General features: G+C 38.4%; 1 protein-coding gene across 1 annotated transcript; it reads left to right on the top strand.

Moving 5' to 3' along the window:
- The first annotated feature begins 73 nt into the window (after positions 1–73).
- tmem44 (transmembrane protein 44) lies at positions 74–20,134 on the top strand. Its single transcript, XM_022670142.2, has 9 exons — positions 74–301; positions 2,902–3,031; positions 3,268–3,358; positions 4,388–4,557; positions 6,542–6,628; positions 8,440–8,610; positions 9,435–9,659; positions 11,021–11,164; positions 19,834–20,134. The coding sequence occupies exons 1-9, from the start codon at positions 162–164 to the stop codon at positions 20,044–20,046; spliced, it is 1,371 nt and encodes a 456-aa protein (XP_022525863.2). The 5' UTR covers positions 74–161; the 3' UTR covers positions 20,047–20,134.
- Positions 20,135–23,356: the final 3,222 nt, after the last annotated feature.

Genomic DNA, 23,356 nt, shown 5'->3' with positions numbered 1-23,356 from the left:
AGAACAAGTTAAGTAGAACAGAAAAAAAAAACTACAGAGACGCTTTACCTGCAGAGTCACGTGACTCTGTGTTAGAGTACCTGGATCACGTGGCGGTGTTAAGGCGCGTGCTGCAGCTGTGTGTTGCTGTGGTATGCTGCGGGTGCTGCTGTGTGTGAGTGATGGAGGATGGGGGGTTGGTGGAGACTCTGTACCGCTGGAGAGACGCGCTGATCTGCGGCTCCTCTGCGGGAAAGAGCGGCTGTGTGTCCGCAACTCTGGGAGCTCTGTCCCTATCATCCCTGCTCATCTCCTGCTGCCTGTGAGTAGCTTTACACACTGTATCAGACTCCTGTCTGAAGCTCCAGTCTAATCTCTTACTATAAATAGTTTTAAATATATATATATATATATATATATATATATATATATATATATATATATATATATATATATATTATTAAATTGAATATTTTATTAAAGTTATAACCACTCTGTAAAGGTGAGCTCTTATCTGGGGAGCTGTTTGCTAACTTGTGGTTTCTGAGGCTGGTAACTCTAGTAAACGTATCCTGTACATCAGAGGGAACTCCACTTTCATCATCATAATATTTTTAACGCTTATTGTGACTCCATTTGACTTTTTTGTTCTTTAATTATTTGAGTACTTATTGCTGCTCATAATCTGGATTAGAACATTACTCAACTATTCACTATTCACTGTATACCTGTAACTCTACCTCTTCACTACTTTACTTTAACTGATGCTCTCAAACACTTTATTAAGAGACAAGACATTCAAGTAAATCTCTCAAAGACTGAACTTCTGGTCATACCAGCAAAACCATCTTTTCAACACAACCTCTCTATAAGCATCGACTCTCTTTCTCTCTCACCGACAAAGGTTGCTAGGAACCTGGGTGTTCTGGTTGATGACCAACTCTCCTTCACGCACCATGTGGCCTCGGTTGCTCGATCCTGCCGCTTCGCGCTTTATAACATCAGGAAAATTAGACAGTTTCTGACGCAACAGGCCACCCAACTCCTGGTGCAAGTGGTCGTCATCTCACGCCTCGACTACTGCAATGCCCTGCTAACTGGCCTCCCGGCCTGCGTAGTAAAACCACTCCAGATGATCCAGAATGCAGCAGCACGTCTGGTCTTCAACCAACCAAAACGGGCACATGTCACCCCGCTGCTCATTGAGCTCCACTGGCTACCAGTTGATGCTCGCATCAAATTCAAAACTCTTACAATCGCCTACAAGGCGATGACAGAACAGGCTCCTTCCTACCTGCACTCGCTCCTGAAGGCTTACGCTACCTCCCGGCTGCTGCGCTCCTCCAATGAACGTCGCCTCGCTTTACCAAACAAACAATCAATCCAGACTGTTCTCATACAGAGTTCCCCAATGGTGGAACAAACTACCTTCCACTACCAGATCAGGAGAATCTCTCGCTATCTTTAAGAGACTCCTGAAGACAGAGCTCTTCAAAGAGCACTTACTCTCCTAACACCTCTAACACACTAACTACTTCTAACCTCATTTCCTTCTTCCCCTCCTTCACTTCTCTATCCCTTTATTTCCCTTCGACCTCCTTTAAGCCCTATCTAAAAATGGGTTATCTAAATTATCCTATTACTTTTGTACTTCATTATTGTAAGTCGCTTTGGACAAAAGCGTCTGCCAAATGAAATGTAATCTAATGTAATGTAATGTAAAAGTAATTAACTCTTGACCAGTTCAGCACAGCTGTTAACTGAAAGCCTGAAATTCTGTGGTTTCTGAGGGTGGTAACTCTAGTAAACTTATCCTGTACAACAGAGGAAACTCTTGCTTTTCTTTTCCTGGGTGGTCCTGATGAGAGCCAGTTTCATCATCATAATGTTTTTAATGCCTATTGTGACTCCATTTGACTTTTTTGTTCTGTACTTATTTGAGTAGTTGTTGCTTCTCATAATATGTATTAGAACATTACTCAAAAAAAAAGTTTTTCACTGTATACCTGTAACTCTACCTCTTCACAACTTTACACCAGATGCTCTCAAACACTTTATTAAGAGACAAGAAATTCAAGTAATTAACTCTTGACAAGTTCAGCACAGCTGTTAACTGAAAGCCTTAAATTATAGGTGTCAACAAACATTAGTGAAAGAATGGCTCTCAGGCTCTCAGGAGCTCAGTGAACTCCAGCACTGTGGTAGGATGTGATAGGATGCAGATAGGATCACTATTAAACATACCCTAGTCAACTGTCAGTGATATTATAACACAGTGGAAGAAACTGAGAATGATAGCATGACAGTCAGCGGATGCTGAGAAGCGTAGTGCCAAGAGATCACCAACTTTCTGCATAGTCACTACATTAGGGCTGCAACGATTAGTCAATATAAACGACAATGTCGATTATTTAAATTTGTCGACTACAAATTTCATTGTCTACTTATCGTTTGTTTGTAATAGTACCACATTACAAAAGGGCTGAAGACAGAAGCGCAAAGGGAGATGGGTAAATGGTTTTCTCACACAGTTTACAATCAACTTAGTTTGTATCTCCAAAAGTGCCCAAACACAATAGATAACATATTTAATCACTAAATATCAGTACTTTCCACGTTTAAACAGCGCTCAGATTTTTAAATATCATTTAAATCTCATGTTCTGCTGTTTCTATCATTTTTAGAGATCGAATAATCGAAAAAATAATCGTCAGATTAGTCGACTACCAAAATAATCATTAGTTGCAGCCCTACACTACATCACTGAAGAACAGTAGAGCATAAAGGGCCTTATGGAATGGGTACACCAATAAGAGTCCTTGGGCAAGACTTGTAACACTGCAATGGCCCACTTCTGTAATAGAAACAACTTCTTAAGTAAATGTAAAATTTAATGTAAATGATGGTGGCTTTTCTTTCTAGGCTTTTCTGCTACAGGTGTAAGGTAAATGCCTGTAATGCAGGGGGCGCCGTAGCCTGGGGCATTTACTGTTTAATTGGAGATTTCTGTAACACTGCTGGATCAGTACTCGCTCATCAACTACCTCTACAGGTGAGACCCTGTAGACCATGATACAGAAATTATGTTTGGACACAATCCATTCTCATTTATTGATTTTTTTTTTCTTTTTATAATATTTTTCACATTGTAAATTTAATATTGAAGTTTATTGAAGCTATACAGGAGCACATGCAGAATTATTCTGTTAACAAAAATTGTTAAACTAACCAGAATATATTAGAATTGTACTTCTGTCTCATGCAGTTTGTTTTATTTTTATTTTATAGATCATTATGGCCTTTTTTATGTTAACGTTGGACGTGTTGCTTTTAACTGCAGTCATTTTGCCCTTCTGTTGGTTTCACCACTCAAGAGCTGGTGAGTCTGAATCTGTTTATTCTTCTGATTTTCTTAATGTTTATTTACATAGTTGCATAGATGAACACTTTCACATCTATAATTCAATTTTGTGTTTTAATGTTATGTAAAACTATTGTGTTTTATATGTTGGTCTTTTAAAAGTAATAAAGCAGTGAAACATTAAAAAAAAATAAACATGTATTTTTATATGACAAACGGGGCAACTATCCTAATTGATTGAAATATCAACACTGCTCGTAATAATTTTTTTGGTTTTAGACTACTTCTGGATAATTAAACATGAACCAGGTCAAACTGACCAGGAAATACCATTGCTGTTCCTGACAAATGAACTTAACAGGATTGTTAATTAAGCTCCTATTAGCTCTTATTTCTCTGGTTCTCCTGTTAATCCATATTACAGTACTGTATATTCCAATAATGCCCTGAAATGTAAATTTCTGTCTAAAACCGAACAAAATTAACATCTTTTGCCTTAAAACGTTTTATCTCAGATTTGTATTAATTTTTCCATTTTTAGTGTTGCATGAGTGAAATATTACAAGAGGATTCCTGTAAATTATAATTAGGGATACACACAGGGCCCAGTTTATTCCCCTCACCCATACCTTAATTACTGTTACATCAAAATTCAGGCCTTTTTACAGGCATTTCACTGAATTATGATCCAGTCTGCATAAAAAATATATATTTTTTATTGTTTTGTATACATTTGCTTGACATTTCACTTGTGCTGATAGTGTTTTTTACAATCTAGCCAAATAATTTTGCTTGTCAAATATCCAGTGCATCTTTTGCTTAATATTTTTATGTTTCTTTAACTGGTTTTCATATTAATTTGTTTATATATAAATATTTTTACTTATTTACTGTTGCACTTTGCATTTACTTTGTAACTAGCCTAATTTATTATCCTTTTATTTTTGGGTTCTTGTTTTGTTAAGGTGTATATGATATTTATTTATTTTTATTCTTCTTATATTATTATTATTAGTGTCAGTAGTTAATGTGTGTGTGGTGCTGAAGGCAGGAGAGCGCGGGTGATGAGCAGGAGGAGGAGGCAGAACTCTCTGGCTGTGTTTCTGCTGTTTGGGATGGGAGGATCTGTTTACTTTGGAATTCCGGTTAAACCCCACAGTCCGTCAGTTACCGGCTCGTCTGTGTCCGGCAGGAAGCTGCTCGGCGTTTTCCTGCAGGTGAGTAAATGCTTCACCTGCACCTGTGTGTTTTACAGCGTGGCTTATCTTTTATAATGTAGATATGAAAGAAGAGCTCATGCAAAACACAGGCACTGCACAGAAGTGCAGAAGAGCAGATGTGCAGATGATGATACGCGCATGTGTGTGGATGAGCAGATGTATAGATAAGCAGATGTGCAAATAAGCAGATGAAACAAGTGAAGGAGCAAATGAACATAGGTGCGCAGGTGTTTAATGAGCAGGTGTTTGATGAACAGGTGTGCAGGTGTTTAATGAGCAGATGTTTGATGAGCAGGTGTTTGATGAGCAGGTGTTTAATGAGCAGGTGTTTGATGAGCAGGTGTTTGATGAGCAGGTGTTTGATGAGCAGGTGTGCAGGTGTTTGATGAGCAGGTGTTTAATGAGCAGATGTTTGATGAGCAGGTGTTTGATGAACAGGTGTGCAGGTGTTTAATGAGCAGATGTTTCATGAGCAGGTGTTTAATGAGCAGGTGTTTAATGAGCAGGTGTTTGATGAGCAGGTGTTTGATGAGCAGGTGTTTAATGCAGGTGTGCAGGCGTTTGATGAGCAGGTGTTTGATGAGCAGTTGTTTGATGAGCAGGTGTTTGATGAGCAGGTGTTTGATGAGCAGGTGTATAGATAAGCAGACGTGCAAATAAGCAGATGAAATAAGTGACTGAGAGGATGAGCATAAGTGTGCAGGTGTTTGATGAGCAGGTGTTTGATGAGCAGGTGTTTGATGAGCAGGTGTTTGATGAGCAGGTGTTTGATGAGCAAGTGTTTGATGAGCAGATGTTTAATGAGCAGGTGTTTGATGAGCAGGTGTTTGATGAGCAGGTGTTTGATGAGCAGGTGTTTGATGAGCAGGTGTTTGATGAACAGGTGTGCAGGTGTTTAATGAGCAGATGTTTGATGAGCAGGTGTTTAATGAGCAGGTGTTTGATGAGCAGGTGTTTGATGAGCAGGTGTTTGATGAGCAGGTGTTTAATGCAGGTGTGCAGGCGTTTGATGAGCAGGTGTTTGATGAGCAGGTGTTTGATGAGCAGGTGTTTGATGAGCAGTTGTTTGATGAGCAGGTGTTTGATGAGCAGGTGTATAGATAAGCAGACGTGCAAATAAGCAGATGAAATAAGTGACTGAGAGGATGAGCATAAGTGTGCAGGTGTTTGATGAGCAGGTGTTTGATGAGCAGGTGTTTGATGAGCAGGTGTTTGATGAGCAGGTGTTTGATGAGCAGATGTTTGATGAGCAGGTGTTTGATGAGCAGGTGTTTGATGAGCAGGTGTTTGATGAGCAGGTGTTTGATGAGCAGGTGTTTGATGAGCAGGTGTTTAATGAGCAGGTGTTTGATGAGCAGGTGTACAGGTGTTTGATGAGCATGTGTTTGATGAGCAGGTGTGCAGGTGTTTGATGTGCAGGTGTGATGAGCAGGTGTGCAGGTGTTTGATGTGCAGGTGTGATGCGCAGGTGTGCAGGTGTTTGATGAGCAGGTGTGCAGGTGTTTGATGAGCAGGTGTTTAATAAGCAGATGTTTGATGAGCAGATGTTTGATGAGCAGATGTTTGATGAGCAGATGTTTGATGAGCAGATGTTTGATAAGCAGGTGTTTGATAAGCAGGTGTTTAATGAGCAGGTGTTTAATGAGCAGGTGTTTAATGAGCAGGTGTTTAATGAGCAGGTGTTTGCTGAGCAGGTGAGCAGGTGTTTGATGAGCAGATGTTTGATGAGCAGGTGTTTGATGAGCAGATGTTTGATGAGCAGGTGTTTAATAAGCAGATGTTTGATGAGCAGATGTTTGATAAACAGATGTTTGATAAGCAGGTGTTTCATGAGCAGGTGTTTAATGAACAGGTGTTTAATGAGCAGGTGTTTGCTGAGCAGGTGAGCAGGTGTTTGATGAGCAGGTGTTTGATGAGCAGGTGTTTGATGAGCAGGTGTTTAATGAGCAGGTGTGCAGATGTGTTGTCTCTGTGAGAACAGGATGAGACGGAGCTGCTGGGGTACGTGCTGGGGCTGCTGTGGTTTGCCATCAGCTGGACCTCCAGGTTTCTCTTCTTCCTCAAAGCTGTGAGTAACCTGGATCTGCACCTCCTGCTCCTTCTGAAGCTTTACCATCCCTTTTAACGAATAAAATACACACACATATAGCTAGACCTTATTTTTTTGGCAATATGCTGGGTATTTGCATTGATTTTGTATTGAATTGATTGATCTCTAGGTCCCAGTTAATTTTAGGATATGGGCAAAATTTATATCTCAATAAAATTACATTTAATGGATACAATATAATTCTGATATCACTCTTTGATGTACTTTTATTCGCCTAAAAAACTATTGGAGAAGTTATTTGCAGGAGATCCTAGGCTACTTAGACGTGTCTTAAGATGTGAATATTAGCAGTTAACAATTTAAATATTAGATCATATCTTGATAGCTTACTTATGAAAAATCCAAATTTAATTATATATATATATATATACATAAAAAACTTTGTGTGCTTTATTATTCTGGTATGTTAGTATGAGGCACTAAACCCTAAACCATATTTTTTCCATTAATAGCTGAAATGGTAATGAGTAATAGTGCTGGGCGATATTTAATTTTTTATATCACGATAACGATATATATCATGTTAACACATTTAAGTATGTTTTCAGTTATTCTTTGAAAAATATGACAAAATAATATCATTGCCTACTTTTTTCCAACTTTATTTCAAACTGACTTTAAACCAAACTTTCACAAATTAGAATTACTACCTTTTAATGCATTAATATATATATATATATATATATATATATATATATATATATATATATATATATATATATATATATATATATATATATATATATATATATATATACGTGACCGTCAAATAACGGAAAGCAGTATCATGTCCAAAACCACAATATAAAGCTTTTTTTGCACAGCGTTAATGAATACCAACTTTTATTTTTTTAAGAATAGTCCACCTCCTTTTACCCTCAGCATTTTAAAATACAGCACTTTTTGCTGATGCTCCCAAAAGCCTTACAATGGAAGTGATAGGGGCATAGAGTTGCCTATTCAAAGAATTCGCTATTTTTGCACCATTGACAAGTAAAAAATAGCTCAAAGTAGATTCTAGTTGAATTTAATTAAATCCTCACATTAGAACTCCAAAATATAGTAGAATGCCTTCTCTGTGCAGTAGAGAATGTTATTTCAACTATTTTTTATTTCTTGATTTCAGTAGAAACATTAAATGAATATGTGTGTCAGTACTAGATTTGTGCCATGTCTTATCGTATCGTACGCAATATTATCACCAACATTTTTAAATATAGTGAACGATATTATACCCTGAAATATCGTGCCATATCACCCACCTCTAATAATCATATCAGGGTACTACTTTTTTACTGTTTTTAGCAAAAATCTACTAGAGACAGATTATATCTGTCCAGTATCATTTATTTTACTTTAATCCTCGATATATATATGGAGATATTTGGAGGAGTGCATTATTATTAGTATCATGACATTTTGGATCCTTGACTTCTTCTGTTACAAATCTGATAAAATTCTTATATTTTGTTTAATGTCTCAGTTAGGGGTGTGCCATATCATATATCATATCATATGCAATAATATTTTTTTGTTTGTTTGTTTTTTCAGTAGTGTATTCTTGGTAAAAAAAAAACATTTTGCCAAGAGTATCGTTATCGCGAAAATACCATGAAATATTGCGATTATATTTTAGGGCCATATCGCCCACCCCTAGTCAGTACTGTTGCCCATATAGTGTATTTTCCATATCTTCCTGTGTAAACTCGTATCACTAGTGCCACATTTGTGTTCAGATGGTGATGTACTCTGAATTTTGTCCCCTGCAGGGCCGGGCAGAGACGGGTAGTCCTCTGTGGCTGTCCTCCAGGGGTCTAAAAGCTCTGTCCGGTGGTCTTTACGCCTCTGCTATACTGGTCCATGATACACGGCTGGAGTCTATAGTGAGGGCGCTGCCATGGATCCTATCAGGAAGCTGCTGTGCCATTCTAGATGTTATTGTATCCTTTTTTTTTTTTTTTACATCCCATAACATTTATACTTTATTTATTATTTTTTACATTGTAAATTTAATTTTGATAACATACATACTATATGTGCTATACAGGAAAACATGCTGAATTATTCTGTAAACAAAAAATATGTTTTACATCTCAGTGTCTTCATGAGGGAGAGTCACCTGTCAGCGTCTTGAAGGAAGGAGTTTCTGGAGGTGCTGAACAATAGCTGCTGCTTTTCTTTCCTTCACGCTGTGAAGCTCCAGCTCATCCCAATTAAATCACCTCAAATCACCATCTCAGTTCATCAGGATTAGATCAGGAGATTAATGTGGAGGAATCACACTTTTTGTTTTTCTCCATATGTGTCCCTTAAAGATGTTTTCATGTTTTTGATATTAATCTTAATTTTAATATACATCTACAATCATAAATTAGAAAAAGAAAAACATTGAATGAGAGGAGATGTCCAAACTTTTGACTTGAATGGTATCTCCACTCCACTCTCTAGCAGCCATAGAACTAAAGTTAAGCCTAATTATAATTATATATTTATAACAGTTTGCATCAATAACCGTAGAACAGCATAAACAGCTCAATAACGTCTTCCCTTATGTTTTAATGACAATACAACCCCACCCATTTGCCATCTAGATTTTTTTTACTTTTAAACAGTCTTTTAATCTCCAGTGAACAATTCCATCTGTTAATTTTCCCTGCGCTGATGTTGTCAAAACTATATCATTTTCTTCTAATATCGTTCAGCCCTGGACTGCAGATCATCTTTGACTCTTCTACTGTTCTGCTCCTTATCTTTGTTCTTTCAGATTCTGTTTGTCTCTTGTTACAGAGTTTATTCTAATGGTCAGTCGGTTCAGCCGCTCAGTACAGACACTGCGTCTCTTTTAGGTCGTAGGCTTTTCTCTGGCCAGCTCAGCCCTAAAAAAGATAAACCTGCCAGAAAACTGCATCATCCCTCCAGGAGGAGCAGCACTGCCACAGAGGCTGAGATTGGATGTTACATGGATGTTCATTTACAGCCTGTTCGAAAGGTCTGTACCATGTGATTAAATATGATATTTAAATTAGTGAACCTCCACACTCTGCTCTTACTGGTGCAATGTGAAGTTAATGAAGACTGGCCACCAGGCTGCTCCAATTTAGCCATGAATCCTCCCACACTAAAATGACACGTGTTTCAGTTTCATTGTCCAACCCCTGTAGCTATCAATGACAGGGTTGATCAAGGCTCTTAACTATTACTGCTCTCCAGGTAACATTGCAATGGGCAGTGTGTGTGTGTGTGTGTGTGTGTGTGTGTGTGTGTGTACTGCACAGATTGTGGAGCGGTCATTTTATGTTACCCTGGATGCGTCTGAAAAAGTACTTCAAAGGGGAACTAAACCCACTGATTATATCTGACTCCACCCTCAGCTCAAATTTTAAAAAATGCTAAAACATGGGAGATATAGGGTCGCTGGCTGATGTATGGGTTTAGAGGCAGGGCAGAAGGCAGAGCTAATTGGACTGATAGCCCAGATGGTAACAGTCATTATTGGTTGACTGATCTGCATATTGTGGTGTTTGATGTGTCTGTGTACCAGAGTACATGAAAACATCATCCTCTTCTATAGCATAGCTGATCCTGAGAAGAGCTGCAGAGTCAGAAATTACTGCAGTAAAAGCGCTTTTTAAAGGTTAAGAAATGTTTATAAAAAAATTAAGCAGGACTGATATGTTTTATTATTTCAAATAAACACATTTCAGCTATTAATGAAAATATATGGTTCAGGGTTTAGTGCCTCTTTAAAGGAAGAAACAGTAAGAAATGAGAGCGAATGAATGAAATGACTACAAGAGGCCTGTCACCATAACATTTTTTTGCAAACGATATGTTGTCCCAGAAATTATTGCGATGAACAATATTGTTGGCATTTTAACCCCATTAAATGACACTAATATAATGATAACATAATATCATAACAAAGGAATTACAATAAACTTTCCATTCCTGTTCATGGGCCTAATTTTGGAACCTGAATAGTTTCCAGCTTTCTTGAATCAAAGTAGTGCGTGCAGCCCCAGTCTGTCCCAGCTGGCACTCATTGGACCAGCCTAAAGAACATCAGTGTCTTACCTCACTAATGCGGTTCTGGAAGAATGGTCCAAAATCCCAATAAACACACTCCTAAACCTTGTGGAAAGCCTAAAGACTTCCCAGAAGAGCTGAAGCTGTTAAAGCTGCAAAGTTTCAGCTGATATCATATTAAACCCTATGGATTAAGAATGGGATGTTATGCATATAGTTTATATGTATGTTAAGGCAGATGAGTGAATAGTACATGTGCATAATTTAATGATGCTTCTGGTTCAGGTGTGCTGTTTTTTATAAACCCTCTGTGCTGTTCTGTAGGTATGTCTGAAGGAGGTGACGATCACTCGGGAGGGCTCGGTCGACAGTCAGCCTCTGAGGAGATGTGTGAAGGTGGTCCGAGTGGATGAGTGTTATTCATCAGGGAGCACCACAGACTCCTCCTCCGTCAGCTCAGAATTGGAGGTTAGCAGATTTTATGTGTTACAGAGGACTCTATGGTTCTGAAAATGGTTCTGTTTATTACAATTCTGTTTTAAATGATGTAAAACAATGTTATACAACCAAGTACTATTTAAAAGGTAGTATTTAAAAGGTAATATTAAACAAATAAAATACTTCATTTATGTTTAAATATTTGCAAAATCCACATAATGAACAGTAAATTAAATTTATCTTGGATACTAGTGCATCTCACTAATTTTTCATATCATTGAAAAGTTACTTTTTCCCAGTAATTGAGTTGAAAATTGTGAAACTCACACACAGAGTGATCTAGTTTTATTATTAATGATTATGGCTTACAGCCAATGAAAACCCAAAAATCAGTGTCTCAGAAAATTTTAATATTATATATGACCCATTGGTACTTTTTTCAGTGTGGGCAGTGTGCCAAGTCCTGCTGGAAAATGAAATTCACATCTCCATAAAAACACTGTGGATGGAATCTCCACCCACTATCAGACCTTACTTTAACCTCAGTACAGTAATTCACATGGCCTTGCCATGAGCACAATGGCCAGCATTCAACATCACTCACTCATCAACTAATACTATATTAACTTTAGGTTTAAATGTTTAAATTAAAATTCCTTTAGATTCTAGACTACAAGTGTTAATGATCAGTGTATCTTTTTACTGTTAAATTGCTGGCAGTAGGTGGCAGTAAGTGTTAAGAAGTATCCCAATTATAGGGTATCATAGAGTTTTTCAGGGTATGTCATAGGGTATAGATTTAGTATATTTCCCACCCCTCACTGTTTTAAATAAAAGCATTTAAATTTGTAAAATGAAAGCATTTAACCTATAAGAGCCCAGAGCCTTTTCTTAATATTGATGCCAATTTCAAAATCGAACCAGATTAATTCAGTAAGCAGCTCATTCATGTTTTTTTTTATTGTGGGCACAATAAATATTAAATATTAAGGTTACATTCTTCATGTAATGTAATTGACATATCAGTTTCAGAACTATCAACTCTATAAACCATCTGGTGTACTTTTCAAATGCTGGCTGTGTCCCAAATGAGGAATACACAATAAAATTATAAAATATAGACTATAAGGTACATTTCCTGTCTTTGAGATGGGAATAATGCAAAATTATTTTTCAGATTAATAATGGACAATTTGTTGTAGTAAAATTAAGTGTTTTTTTAATTTTGTATTTTTATTTCTACTTTGTATATTGTGTATATTGATATTAAAGAAAAGAAAACATATGAAACTAGATTGCAATCCCTGCAGAAACTGCGAGTGTGATTGCAGTGCTGATTCATGGCCGGTTACTATGGTGTTGATGTGGTGTCCATGATGGTTGCTAGGGTGTTTCTAAGTGGTTGCTAGGTGGTTGCTATGGTGTTGCTAAGCAGTTGCCAGGTAATTGCTAAGATGTTGCAATGGTATCTGTTGGTTTCTATGTTGTTTCTAAGTGTTTTTAAATTCTTCATGTAATGTAATTGACAACAGTTTTAGAGCTGTCAACCCTATAAACCATCCTGTGTACTTTTCAAATGCAGGCTGTGTCCCAAATGCGGAATACACACTTAAACTATAAATGTAGACTATAAGGCATATATAATCCAAATGTATTTTTGAGATCAATAGTGCAAAATCCTTGTAGTATTTTTTTTGCATGGTATATTGATATTAAAGTCATATAAACCAAGAAGAAAAACATATGAAAGTAAATTACAGTTCCTGCAGAAACTGCTAGGGTGATTGCAGTTCTGGTACATGGTTGCTAAGGTGTTTGCTAAGGTGTTGCTGTGGTATCTGTTTTGGTTGCTGTGTTGTTTCTAAGTGGTTGCTAGGTGGTTCCTAAGGTGTTGCTAAGCGGTTGCTAGGTGGTTGCTAAGGCGTTGCTATGGTATTTGTTGTTTTTTTATGTTGTTTTTAAGTGTTGTTTCTAAATTCTTCCTGTAATGTAATTGACACAACAGTTTCAGAACTTGTATTTTTACATTCTGTTCATCAAAGCATATAAATTTAAAATAAAGTTAAAATGGATTGAACAGAACAGAGCTGTCTAAGTATAAAAAAAATCACCTTTTAAGCGACAGTAACAGGAGAAAAGCATTATATAAAACCATTCTAAACAGTACCAATGTGATTTTCATTTTGTTTCTTAGTCACTTTATGCACCAACATCTATGTAAAAGGGGAAGTCTTTGTTAGAGGGCCTGGGTTCTGGTGCGGCTCCGGCATTTCTTGGCCCGATCCTCTGCTCTGAGGAATGCCAAGTCATTAAGGATGTAATTTAATCAGAAACAAAGGCGAATTGCTGAGGGTGAAAACAATTGAACTTTGTTTTATTCACTAAACAGGAAAAAGCAGACTATGTGAACCTCTTCAGAGCAGCGTGGTGGACCGAGCAGCAGGTTATAGTCCAGCGCTCAGCGTCCGGCTGCACACAGGCTCCTCCTAGAACAATAAACCTGAGGCCGGCCTGAGCGACGTCTTGTTTTGCTATCAGACGCAGTGCTCGGGGTGAGGAGCGCCGGGTTAACCTTTGGTGAACTGTTGTTGCGTAACTCCAGGTTCAGATCTGAACTTCACTGCTGTGTTTTATCGTGTTTGTTACAGATTTTGTACGTGTTAAAATTGTGTGTGTGTGTGTTTGTTTAAGAAGCTAAATGAAGGAACAAGGGTCAGCAGTGGATCTCCATTAGTGATCCATGCTGGTTGAATATTTTCCTGAGCTTCTTTAAGACGTTTGAGTAAACAGTGTGTAAGTCACACAGTTCTGGGAAGGTGACAAAAGTCCAGTGCATTAACCCTGTCAACTCTATCAACTCTATAAACCATCCTTTGTGCTTTTCAAATGCTGGCTGTGTCCCAAATGGGGAATACACTATACAAACTATAAAATATAGACTATAAGGTACATTTCCTATCTTTGAGATTAGACACACCCTAAATTCTGTGTTTTTTTCCATTAATTATTTATTTTCTGTTTTGTATATTGATTATTAAAGTCATCCAAACCGTGAAGAAAAACATATGAAACTAGATTGCAGAAACTGCATGTGTGATTGAAGTGCTGATTCATGGCTGGTTGCTATAGTGTCTGTGGTGGTTGCTAAGGTGTTGCTATGGTATCTGCTTTGGTTACTATGTTGTTTCTAAGAAGTTGCTAGGTGGTTCCTAATGTGTTGCTAAGCAGTTGATAGGTGCTTTCTAGGGTGTTGCTATGGTATCTGCTTTCGTTACAATGTTGTTTCTAAGAAGTGGCTAGGTGGTTCCTAATGTGTTGCCAAGCAGTTGATGGGTGCTTGCTAAGGTGTTGCTATTGTATCTGCTTTGGTTACTAAGTTGTTTCTAAGCAGTTGCTAGGTGGATTGCTAGAGTGTTGCTATGGTATCTGCTTTGGTTACTATGTTGTTTCTAAGCAGTTGCTAGGTGGATTGCTAGAGTGTTGCTATGGTATCTGCTTTGGTTACTATGTTGTTTCTAAGCAGTTGCTAGGTGGATTGCTAGAGTGTTGCTATGGTATCTGCTTTGGTTACTATGTTGTTTCTAAGAAGTTGCTAAGTGTTTCCTAATATGTTGCTAAACAGTTGCTAGGTGCTTGCTAAGGTGTTGCTATGGTATCTGTTTTGGTTACTATGTTGTTTCTAAGAAGTTGCTAGGTGGTTCCTAATGTGTTGCTAAGCAGTTGATAGGTGCTTTCTAGGGTGTTGCTATGGTATCTGCTTTCGTTACAATGTTGTTTCTAAGAAGTGGCTAGGTGGTTCCTAATGTGTTGCCAAGCAGTTGATGGGTGCTTGCTAAGGTGTTGCTATTGTATCTGCTTTGGTTACTAAGTTGTTTCTAAGCAGTTGCTAGGTGGATTGCTAGAGTGTTGCTATGGTATCTGCTTTGGTTACTATGTTGTTTCTAAGCAGTTGCTAGGTGGATTGCTAGAGTGTTGCTATGGTATCTGCTTTGGTTACTATGTTGTTTCTAAGAAGTTGCTAAGTGTTTCCTAATATGTTGCTAAACAGTTGCTAGGTGCTTGCTAAGGTGTTGCTATGGTATCTGTTTTGGTTACTATGTTGTTTCTAAGAAGTTGCTAGGTGGTTCCTAAGGTGGTTGCTTAACAGTTGCTAGGTGGTTGCTAAGGTGTTGCTATGGTGTCCGTGGTTGCTCTGGCGTTGCTAGGTGGTTGCCCAACACATGTCACGGCTATGGACACTAGTGTGCTCTGAATGTGTTGGGAGCCCAAACTTTTGACCAATAGCTAGTTTGACTTTAGACTTGATATAAGACCAACTGGACCAACACCAGAAGATGATCATGGAGATTTATGGAGATGCAGATTTCATTTTCCAGCAGGACTTGGCACACTGCCCACACTGCCAGAAGTACCAATTGTTCTTATACAATATTCAAATTTTCTGAGATACTGACGTTTGGGTTTTCATTGCCTGTAAGTCATAATCATCAACAATAAAATAAATAAACAGTTAAAATAGATCCCTGTGTGTTTAATACATCTATATAATATATGAGTTTCACATTTTCAACAGAATTACTAAAAAATAAAGTAACTTTTCAATGATATTCTAATTGTTGGAGATGCACTAGTTAGTAATTAATTTGCTGCTCTCACATAATAATCTGCAGGCTTTTTTTTATTATTAAGAAATAATCTCTTCTTATCTGCTGATGTTGATAAGGGATATACAGTAAAACTCTCAGACACATGAACATACTGTAGCTACTGTATCCTGGCTTTAGACTAGGGCTGCAATTATGATTATTTTGGTAGTAATTATTTCTGCCATCTCTAAAAATGATAGAAACAACAGAACATGAGGTTTAAATGGCATACAATGGCATCTGAATGTTGTTTAAACATGGAAATTACTGATATTTAGTGATTTAATATGTAATCTGTTGTGTTTGGGCACTTTTGGAGACACAAACTAAAGTTGCTTTCACACCTGAAAGTCCGGACCAAGGTTCATGTGTTGCTACATTGTATATATTTGGTCCGCTTATTTTTGTTTTCACACTGCAGTTTAGGGAGCGCACCAAAGACCTTTGTGTGATACTCCTACATCCTTTCATCCTCACTTACGTATCGATGCGTTTTCCTTAACTTGACGCTGATTGGTTTTAGAAGGATATGTGTCTGACGTTGGCGTGTTGACAATTCAGCAGGTGGTTCATTCGGCGGGAAGCCTTTCCAAGATAAGGATAAAATGAATGAACAGATTCATTTTGTCTCCATAGTAGTGCTGCTGCTATTGTGGTTTTTATACCAGCAGCAGTAACTTCAGGTACAGTACTCTAGATTAGTTCAAATTCTCCAAACGAACGTGCTTCTCCTGAAGCAGCTGTATCCACGCCTCATTTTTCCTGCTTTCCGGTTATTTTGAGAGGGGACTGACTGCAGCCTGCGGGAAGGCGGAGTTGGACGTCCAGTGCGTCCAGCTCCGCCCACTTTGTTAGCGTAATGCCGCCCAGTCCCGCCCACTTTGTCAGCATCATGTCTCTGCCTCTGAACGGAAGTAAACAATGTACAGGGCAGTTAGTGGTCTTTAAATATAATGTGCTGCGTCGTCCGGCTTAAATACTGTGTTACACTACAAGTTTGCAAGACTGACGAGACGTGGCGTGGACAAAGTGGGCGGGACTGGACGCGCTGGGCGTCCAACTCCGCCTTCCCGCAGGCTGCAGTCAGTAGTAGTTGGTTATTATTCTTCTTCTGCTGCCGTTGTTGAGGAACGCCTGCGCAGCTTCCTGTAATTGGTCCGAAAGATCGAACCATCCAGAAAAGCGCTTTCACACTGCAGGCGAAACGGACCATGGTTCAGAAGATCCGGACCGAAACCACCTCTTTTGGTCAGACCTTTGGTCCGGACCGTGGTTCGCGGCCCCTTTCACACCTGCTACTTTGGTTCGGACCAAATGAGGCAGGTGTAAAAGCACCCTAAGTCTCCCATTGCGTTTCTGTCCCCAGCACTTTTTTTAAATAATCAACCTTGTCGATTATATCGACTAATCGTTGCAGCCCTACTTTAGACTATGAAACTGTGACCACAGTGCTGTAAGCCCGACTGATATCCTGCTCCATTGTGTCTGGAGAACTCGAGTGTGGAGAGAATGGGGTCTCGGCTTTAGACTTTTCTTCATGTATTAATTGTTCTATTAGGAAAGATCTGTGATAAAAGCACAGGGCAGGACTCGGCTGCGTGGGAAGTGCTGGAAAATGGCTGTGAAGTCTGTGGGGGATTATTCCATTGCTCTGCTATTTCGGGAGCTTTTTTTCCGCTGCTGTTGATACCCAGGAAGCCCAGTGCTGGAGAGCATGGCTTCTGATTGATGCTCTTATAGATCAAAAAGGGTTACAAAATCCTGTGATCAAGAGTCAAAGGTCATGGGCTACGTTCCCACAGCAGGTGAAAGTGGCCCAAATCTTTCCTTATCTAATTAAATTATCATTATTTTAGGCTTTTCTTGTGCTCTACATCACATCATAACAGTTAATGCTTCTAAACAGTCATTTATGCTTCATGTATAGTTTCAATTTCATCTTCTCTATCGTCACAGAAGCTGTTAAGTAGTTCCAGTATCTACAGCCAAGCTTATCCAAGAGAAAGCGTTCTAGCTTGCTGTAAAAATAGCACATTATTAAGCCACGCCCATCCTTTTTTTTGCGTCATTATTTTGTTTTAACATAATTTTAGGCTTTTTATTTAATTTAGACGTTATTTATTTATTTATTTTGCCATTTCATTTCATACATAAAGCGGTTTCCGGTTGCGACACAAAGCTTTTAATTAAGTTTGAACAGAGAAATCAGGGTCAGTTGTAACATTTATCAGTTGAATTGTCTGACTAATTAAGGCTAAATTTGAAAATAGAAAATTGAGGGTAAAACCTCTTTATTATTTAACTCTTACCATTTTGTGTAGTATAGAAGAAACGTTTTTTTTTTTCAATCTATTTTCGTTATTTCTGCAATTTAGAATTTTAGGAAAAATTAAAAATCTTCTCTAAATTTTCAGATTTTTTCATTTTGTAACAAAAGTAAGTTGCATTATACCATCAGATTTTTTGTTACAAGATGCAAAAATGGAAAAATAAAAAAATAAATGAGAAAATAATATTTTTTTCCCAAATTTTGACTGGAATTCCAAAGACTGGAAACACTGAACAATTTCTTCTTCACCAAAGTAAATAAAAGAAAAATTAAAGGTTACCCAATTTTTTATGTACAAATTTTGCCTGAAACTGTCAGAAAATTTAACTGATAAGCGTTACACTGACTTATCACGGTCTGTCAGAGACCTGTTATCTCACTATCCAACGACTGATACCATTTTCTTGTTTAGCCTTTTTTCCTTGATGTAAAAAAAGTTGCTTAAATTTCGATCTGTTTGTTCAGACAAAGTCGCATTGCTGTGAATCGGAAATGTACTTAGTCTTAGTACTGCATATGAAAGTGGTACAAATTCGAATTGAAATATTTTGCCATTCACACTACCACACAGATAACACGCCTGTGTAAACTACATTCACACAGTAGGTATTTGTGTCCCCAAAACTATATTTTGTGTTATGTGACACAGGTGTGTACCAAATCAGTTTTCTTCATGTGTTGCAGTGTGAATGGCAAACACTGATTCATGGTAATGAGACTCAATCAAGATATGTGGATTTCACATATAGGAGAAGGTTTATTTTTTCTGATTAAAAAAAAATTAAATGGATAAATGGAAACAACCGTGCATGGCTGCACTGTCAAAAAATAAAAAAATAAATCAAGTTTAAGTGCATTCTCAGTGATTAGTCCAGCTGCAGACACTATAGCTCCTCAATAGATCCTGTGATGCTGGAGAAGATGAAACCGAAACTTCACGTGAAGCACAGCTCTTTAATGCATGAGCATCAGTTTAGGAGCATGTTCAGACCATTAACCCTTTCAGACCTGAATTGTCTCCAGTGATGGACATTATTATTTTCCTTTCCTTGCCACTGTGTCACCACAATAATTGGCATCTCTGTGGTGCTGCTCATAAGAGGCGTGGGCCTGTTTTTCTCTGTAAAGCTGCTTTGTAAATAACTTTTGTTGTAAAAAGCGCTATAGAAATAAAATTGAAATTGAAACAAAAGAAGACTCTAATAGTCTACTCTATAGTCTAGTCTAGTCTAAATCCAATTAAATAAAATATTTTATAGTTTTTTTTATTTCCATTGCATTGGAAGCCTGTGTGTATTATTTTTTATTTTATAATGACCTTTTTATTTAATGAATCATCCCTAAACATTAAAAAAACATCATTAAATCAAATTTAAATGGTAAAAGTTAGCTGTTTTTTTGTTTTGGTGGCTCTAGTACTAACTACTGTTTTTTTCAGTGCAGTGGGTGTGGTCAAGCTAATTCTACTGTTTCATTGGTTTATAAACGTGTTTATTGGCTGGTTCATGGTCTAGTCTGATGGACAACAACTTGCGAATAAATAGTGTTAAAAAATCTGAAAATAGTGTGAACAACCTAACATAAACATCAGATTTGATAACAAAATCGACTTGGAGCCTCTTTTACTCTTACTCTTTTGTCAGAATGTATGCGTTCAAAGTCTATTAAAGCGGTCATTCCAGTCATATCTTTAACTAGACTTTCTTTGTTATATTTTTACGCAGTGGGACTTTGAGCAGACGAGTCCACAGTGGAGTTCACAGAGTGGAGGGCAGCACAGCATGGAGGCGTCCCTCCTGCAGGAGAAGACGCTGGATCAAAGGTCAAAGTGCAGCAGTGGGTCAAATTCGCCTGCCTGCTTCTGCCGCAGTTCTGATCCGGAGGAGCAGCCGGTTTCTGCATTACCTGACGCTAACTTGACTCGGTTAAATGATTGATTTCACAACCTTATCCTGGTGTTACATAAATGATTCAGTATCGGCGTATGATATAGTATGATGTGTAATAAAAAAGAGTAAAGATGAACTCTGCAGATTTCATAAACTGATTATTTACATTATTGTTTGATATTTGGCAGATGTTCTCATCCTAAACAATTACAGTTAAATTATGTAACAGTGGGAGGGCCAACATAACGTACAGTAATTAGGACTCTTACCTGGAAGAGGGAATGGAACTCGAGTGTGCTGCATGGTGCTGCATCAAAAAAATTGAATATCATTGAAAAGTTACTTTATTTAACTCCTGTATTGAATAGATGTATTAAACACACAGAGTGATCTATTTTAAGCGTTTATTTATTTTATTGTTGATGATTGTGGCTTACAGCCAATGAAAACCCAAAAATCAGTGTCTCAGAAAATTTGAATATTATATGAGAACTATTGCTACTTTTGGCAGTGTGGGCAGTGTGCCAAGTCCTGCTGGAAAATAAAATCCGCATCTCCATAAAAGTTGCAGTCAGCAGAGGGTGAAGTGCTGTAAGATTTTGTGGGAAAACAAAACTGCACTGACTTTAGACTTGATAATAAAACACAGTGGATCAACACCAGCAGATGACATGTCTCTCCATTAAACCATCACTGATCATCAGTAAATTTTACATTTCATTTGTAAATCTAGGGAGCAGAGTCTGGAGGAAGAGTGGAGAGACACACAGTCCAAACTGCTTGAGGTCTAGTGTGAAGTTTCCACCAATCAGAGACCGCTAATCCAGTGAACTAAAGCAGGGCTATACAGAAACACCTGAGCACTTTTTTTAATGGGTTAATTTATAGAGACATTCTAAAGACCACAACTAGACATTTTAAAATGAAGGGGAACTTTTTTCTTTTTTTAATGATAACAATGTTTAAAGGTTAAACCACATGTGGTTCTTCACTACAGAGAAACATTTTGGCACTCTTCTTTTGTAATGTGTCCACTAAAGAGCCAGTGTTGAGTCGGCGGCTTTGATTGGCTGTTCTTTCTTTCCGCAGGGCGAGGAACACTTTCATCACCTCTCCTTCAGTCACATGCACTGAGTCAGCCTCACAAGCCCCAACGGTGATTAATGTGATGACACTCAGAGCCATATCGAGCCAAAACATAGACAAATGGAGGGAGGTGTCTCATAAACAGCCCTAATAAAAACAGCATCGCCCTTTCGCAGGACTAATAGATCAGTAGGTCACTTCCTGCGTTTTGATAGTTGGACAGTTTTATCTGAGCTGGAATGAACAAGGCCCAACAACCTCTGATAAGGCCCAGACCAGACGAGCCTTTCTGCTGCTCTTCCGCCTCGGCCATTCTTGTTCAGTGACTCTGGGGCTCGGGCTCATTGTGCCCCAGTCAGTCTCGATTAACAGATGAGTAGCAAGGAGACTTCCCGGAGAGGCTGATAGTGGAACAATGCAGCGATTAGAGGCTGTCGGGCACATTCCTCTCCCGCTGGGGCTTTACTGTTGGGACATGTCTCGTGACAGACGATAAGGTACTAAATTAAAAGGAACAAAGCAGATACTGTATGTAAAGCTGTGGTTTGTGAGATTATTTACGCTGACTTTACTGAATATGTATGCTCTATTCCTCTCATCAGGAAGCCCCTATTAAATTAAGTGAGGCTCCCTAAATTTATGAGATAAATAGGCATTATGGCTATAACTTTGGCAAGACCTGCTGTTATTATTGTGGCTGACCGGCTCCAATCTTGCCGAGCCTGGCTACTGTGTCTGTTAGCACTGTGGATTGAACCCATCCAATGCTGGCTGTTAACACTGTGGCTAACCCACTCCTATTAGTCTTGTGTGGCTAACATGTTTCAATCTTGTTGAGCCTGATTACTGTGTTTGTGTCTGTCAAAGACTTCACAATACCTAAATGCTTGCTTAATGGCTCTAATCATGTCAAAGCAGGCTGTCAGCTTCACAGTTAACCTGTTGCAAACTTTTCAAGCCTGGCTAACTACTGTCTGCCCCAGCTGTATTGTGGTAGGGTGACTAAACGTCCGTATTTCCCGGGACATCTCCGTATTTCACGTCCTGTCCCGGGTTTTTTTTTTTTCAGAAAGTAAGGAAATGTCCTGGTTTTTAAATTACCTTCATTGGACCAGAGAGCAGTAGACAACATGACTGTCTACTGCATGGAGTCCTCCCTCCCCCCTTCCGGTTCAGTCTCACAGTAAGAGCAACCCCCCATCCCCCCCCCATCCCCCCCCCCCCCAACCCGGCTACCAGGTGTCCTGGTTTACCCAAATAAAAATATAGTCACCCTAATTGTGGTTAACCAAATCCAACCCTGCTAAGCGCAGTTGCTAAGTCTGTTATGTCAGGTTCACACTACATGATTGGTGAGTGATGAGTTATTGCCGATTTTCTATGAGCAAAGGTTTTTGTTGGCAATCAACGAAAAACAGTCAGCATGTGAAAAAACAGGCCAAAATCATGTAGTGTTTGGATGGTCTTTTCCCTTTATTTTTCATTTTCTCCTATTTTTTCTTCTCAATTTAGCTAAACCGATTGTTCCATCCATTTATTACTCAGGTGTATATCCCCCATCACTAAAGATGCTACAACACGTTGGACCAATCTCAGACATCCCAAGTTGCAAAAGTTGATTTCAGGGAGGTTAATCACCCCCCCCCCACCAAAAAAAAATAAACAAAAACAAATCTTACACACACACACACCAAAGGATAACGAAACTTTACTTTTATATTAATTAATTTTACGTTTTTTTTAAATTAAATTTAGAGTATTCAGAGGTGAAATTACATGAGTTTTCTTTTTTCTTTTTGGAATGCTCTGCCTCTGCTTTCCTTTTTTTTTTTTTGGAAAAAAAGCCTTTATTTGACAAAAATTGACAGTTACAATATCACAAAAAATTGCACAACATCAAAAACATTTCATATCATATTACAATAATTATTAATATTGCCTCCGCCATGATCTGCTTTCTCGGAGATTATATGTGACTCACGGGCATCAGGGAGCCACTACCGAAATGCGGGAGACTCCCGCAGCTTCAGAGAGACTTGGTTTGTCTGCACTCTGCACCCTATTTGTTGCTTTATTAATGTTTAAAACGTCAGATTTAGCTGCCTCAAACAGTAGCTGGATTAGATCTAAAGCCCTGCCCCACAGGCTTTATCTCAGCTTCTTGATCTTTGTGTAGAAGCAGTGCTGAGCCATCACTTCTCCGACTAATAAAATTGAACTTTAGCTTCTGACGTAAGCGGCCACTCTATACGTTTCTGTTGGGTCATCTGAG

The sequence above is a fragment of the Astyanax mexicanus genome, chromosome 16 (assembly GCF_023375975.1).
Source record: "Astyanax mexicanus isolate ESR-SI-001 chromosome 16, AstMex3_surface, whole genome shotgun sequence".
NCBI lineage: Eukaryota > Metazoa > Chordata > Actinopteri > Characiformes > Acestrorhamphidae > Astyanax > Astyanax mexicanus.
The sequence above is the reverse complement of the archived record's forward strand: the minus strand, read 5'-3'. Positions and strand labels throughout refer to the sequence as shown.

Coding starts and splice junctions, on each gene's coding strand:
- tmem44 (XM_022670142.2), top strand. CDS start 162: ATGGAGGATGGGGGGTTGGTGGAGACTCTGTACCGCTGGAGAGACGCG. Junction 302..2,901: donor CTGCTCATCTCCTGCTGCCT/GTGAGTAGCTTT, acceptor TTTTCTTTCTAG/GCTTTTCTGCTACAGGTGTA. Junction 11,165..19,833: donor CCGTCAGCTCAGAATTGGAG/GTTAGCAGATTT, acceptor ATTTTTACGCAG/TGGGACTTTGAGCAGACGAG.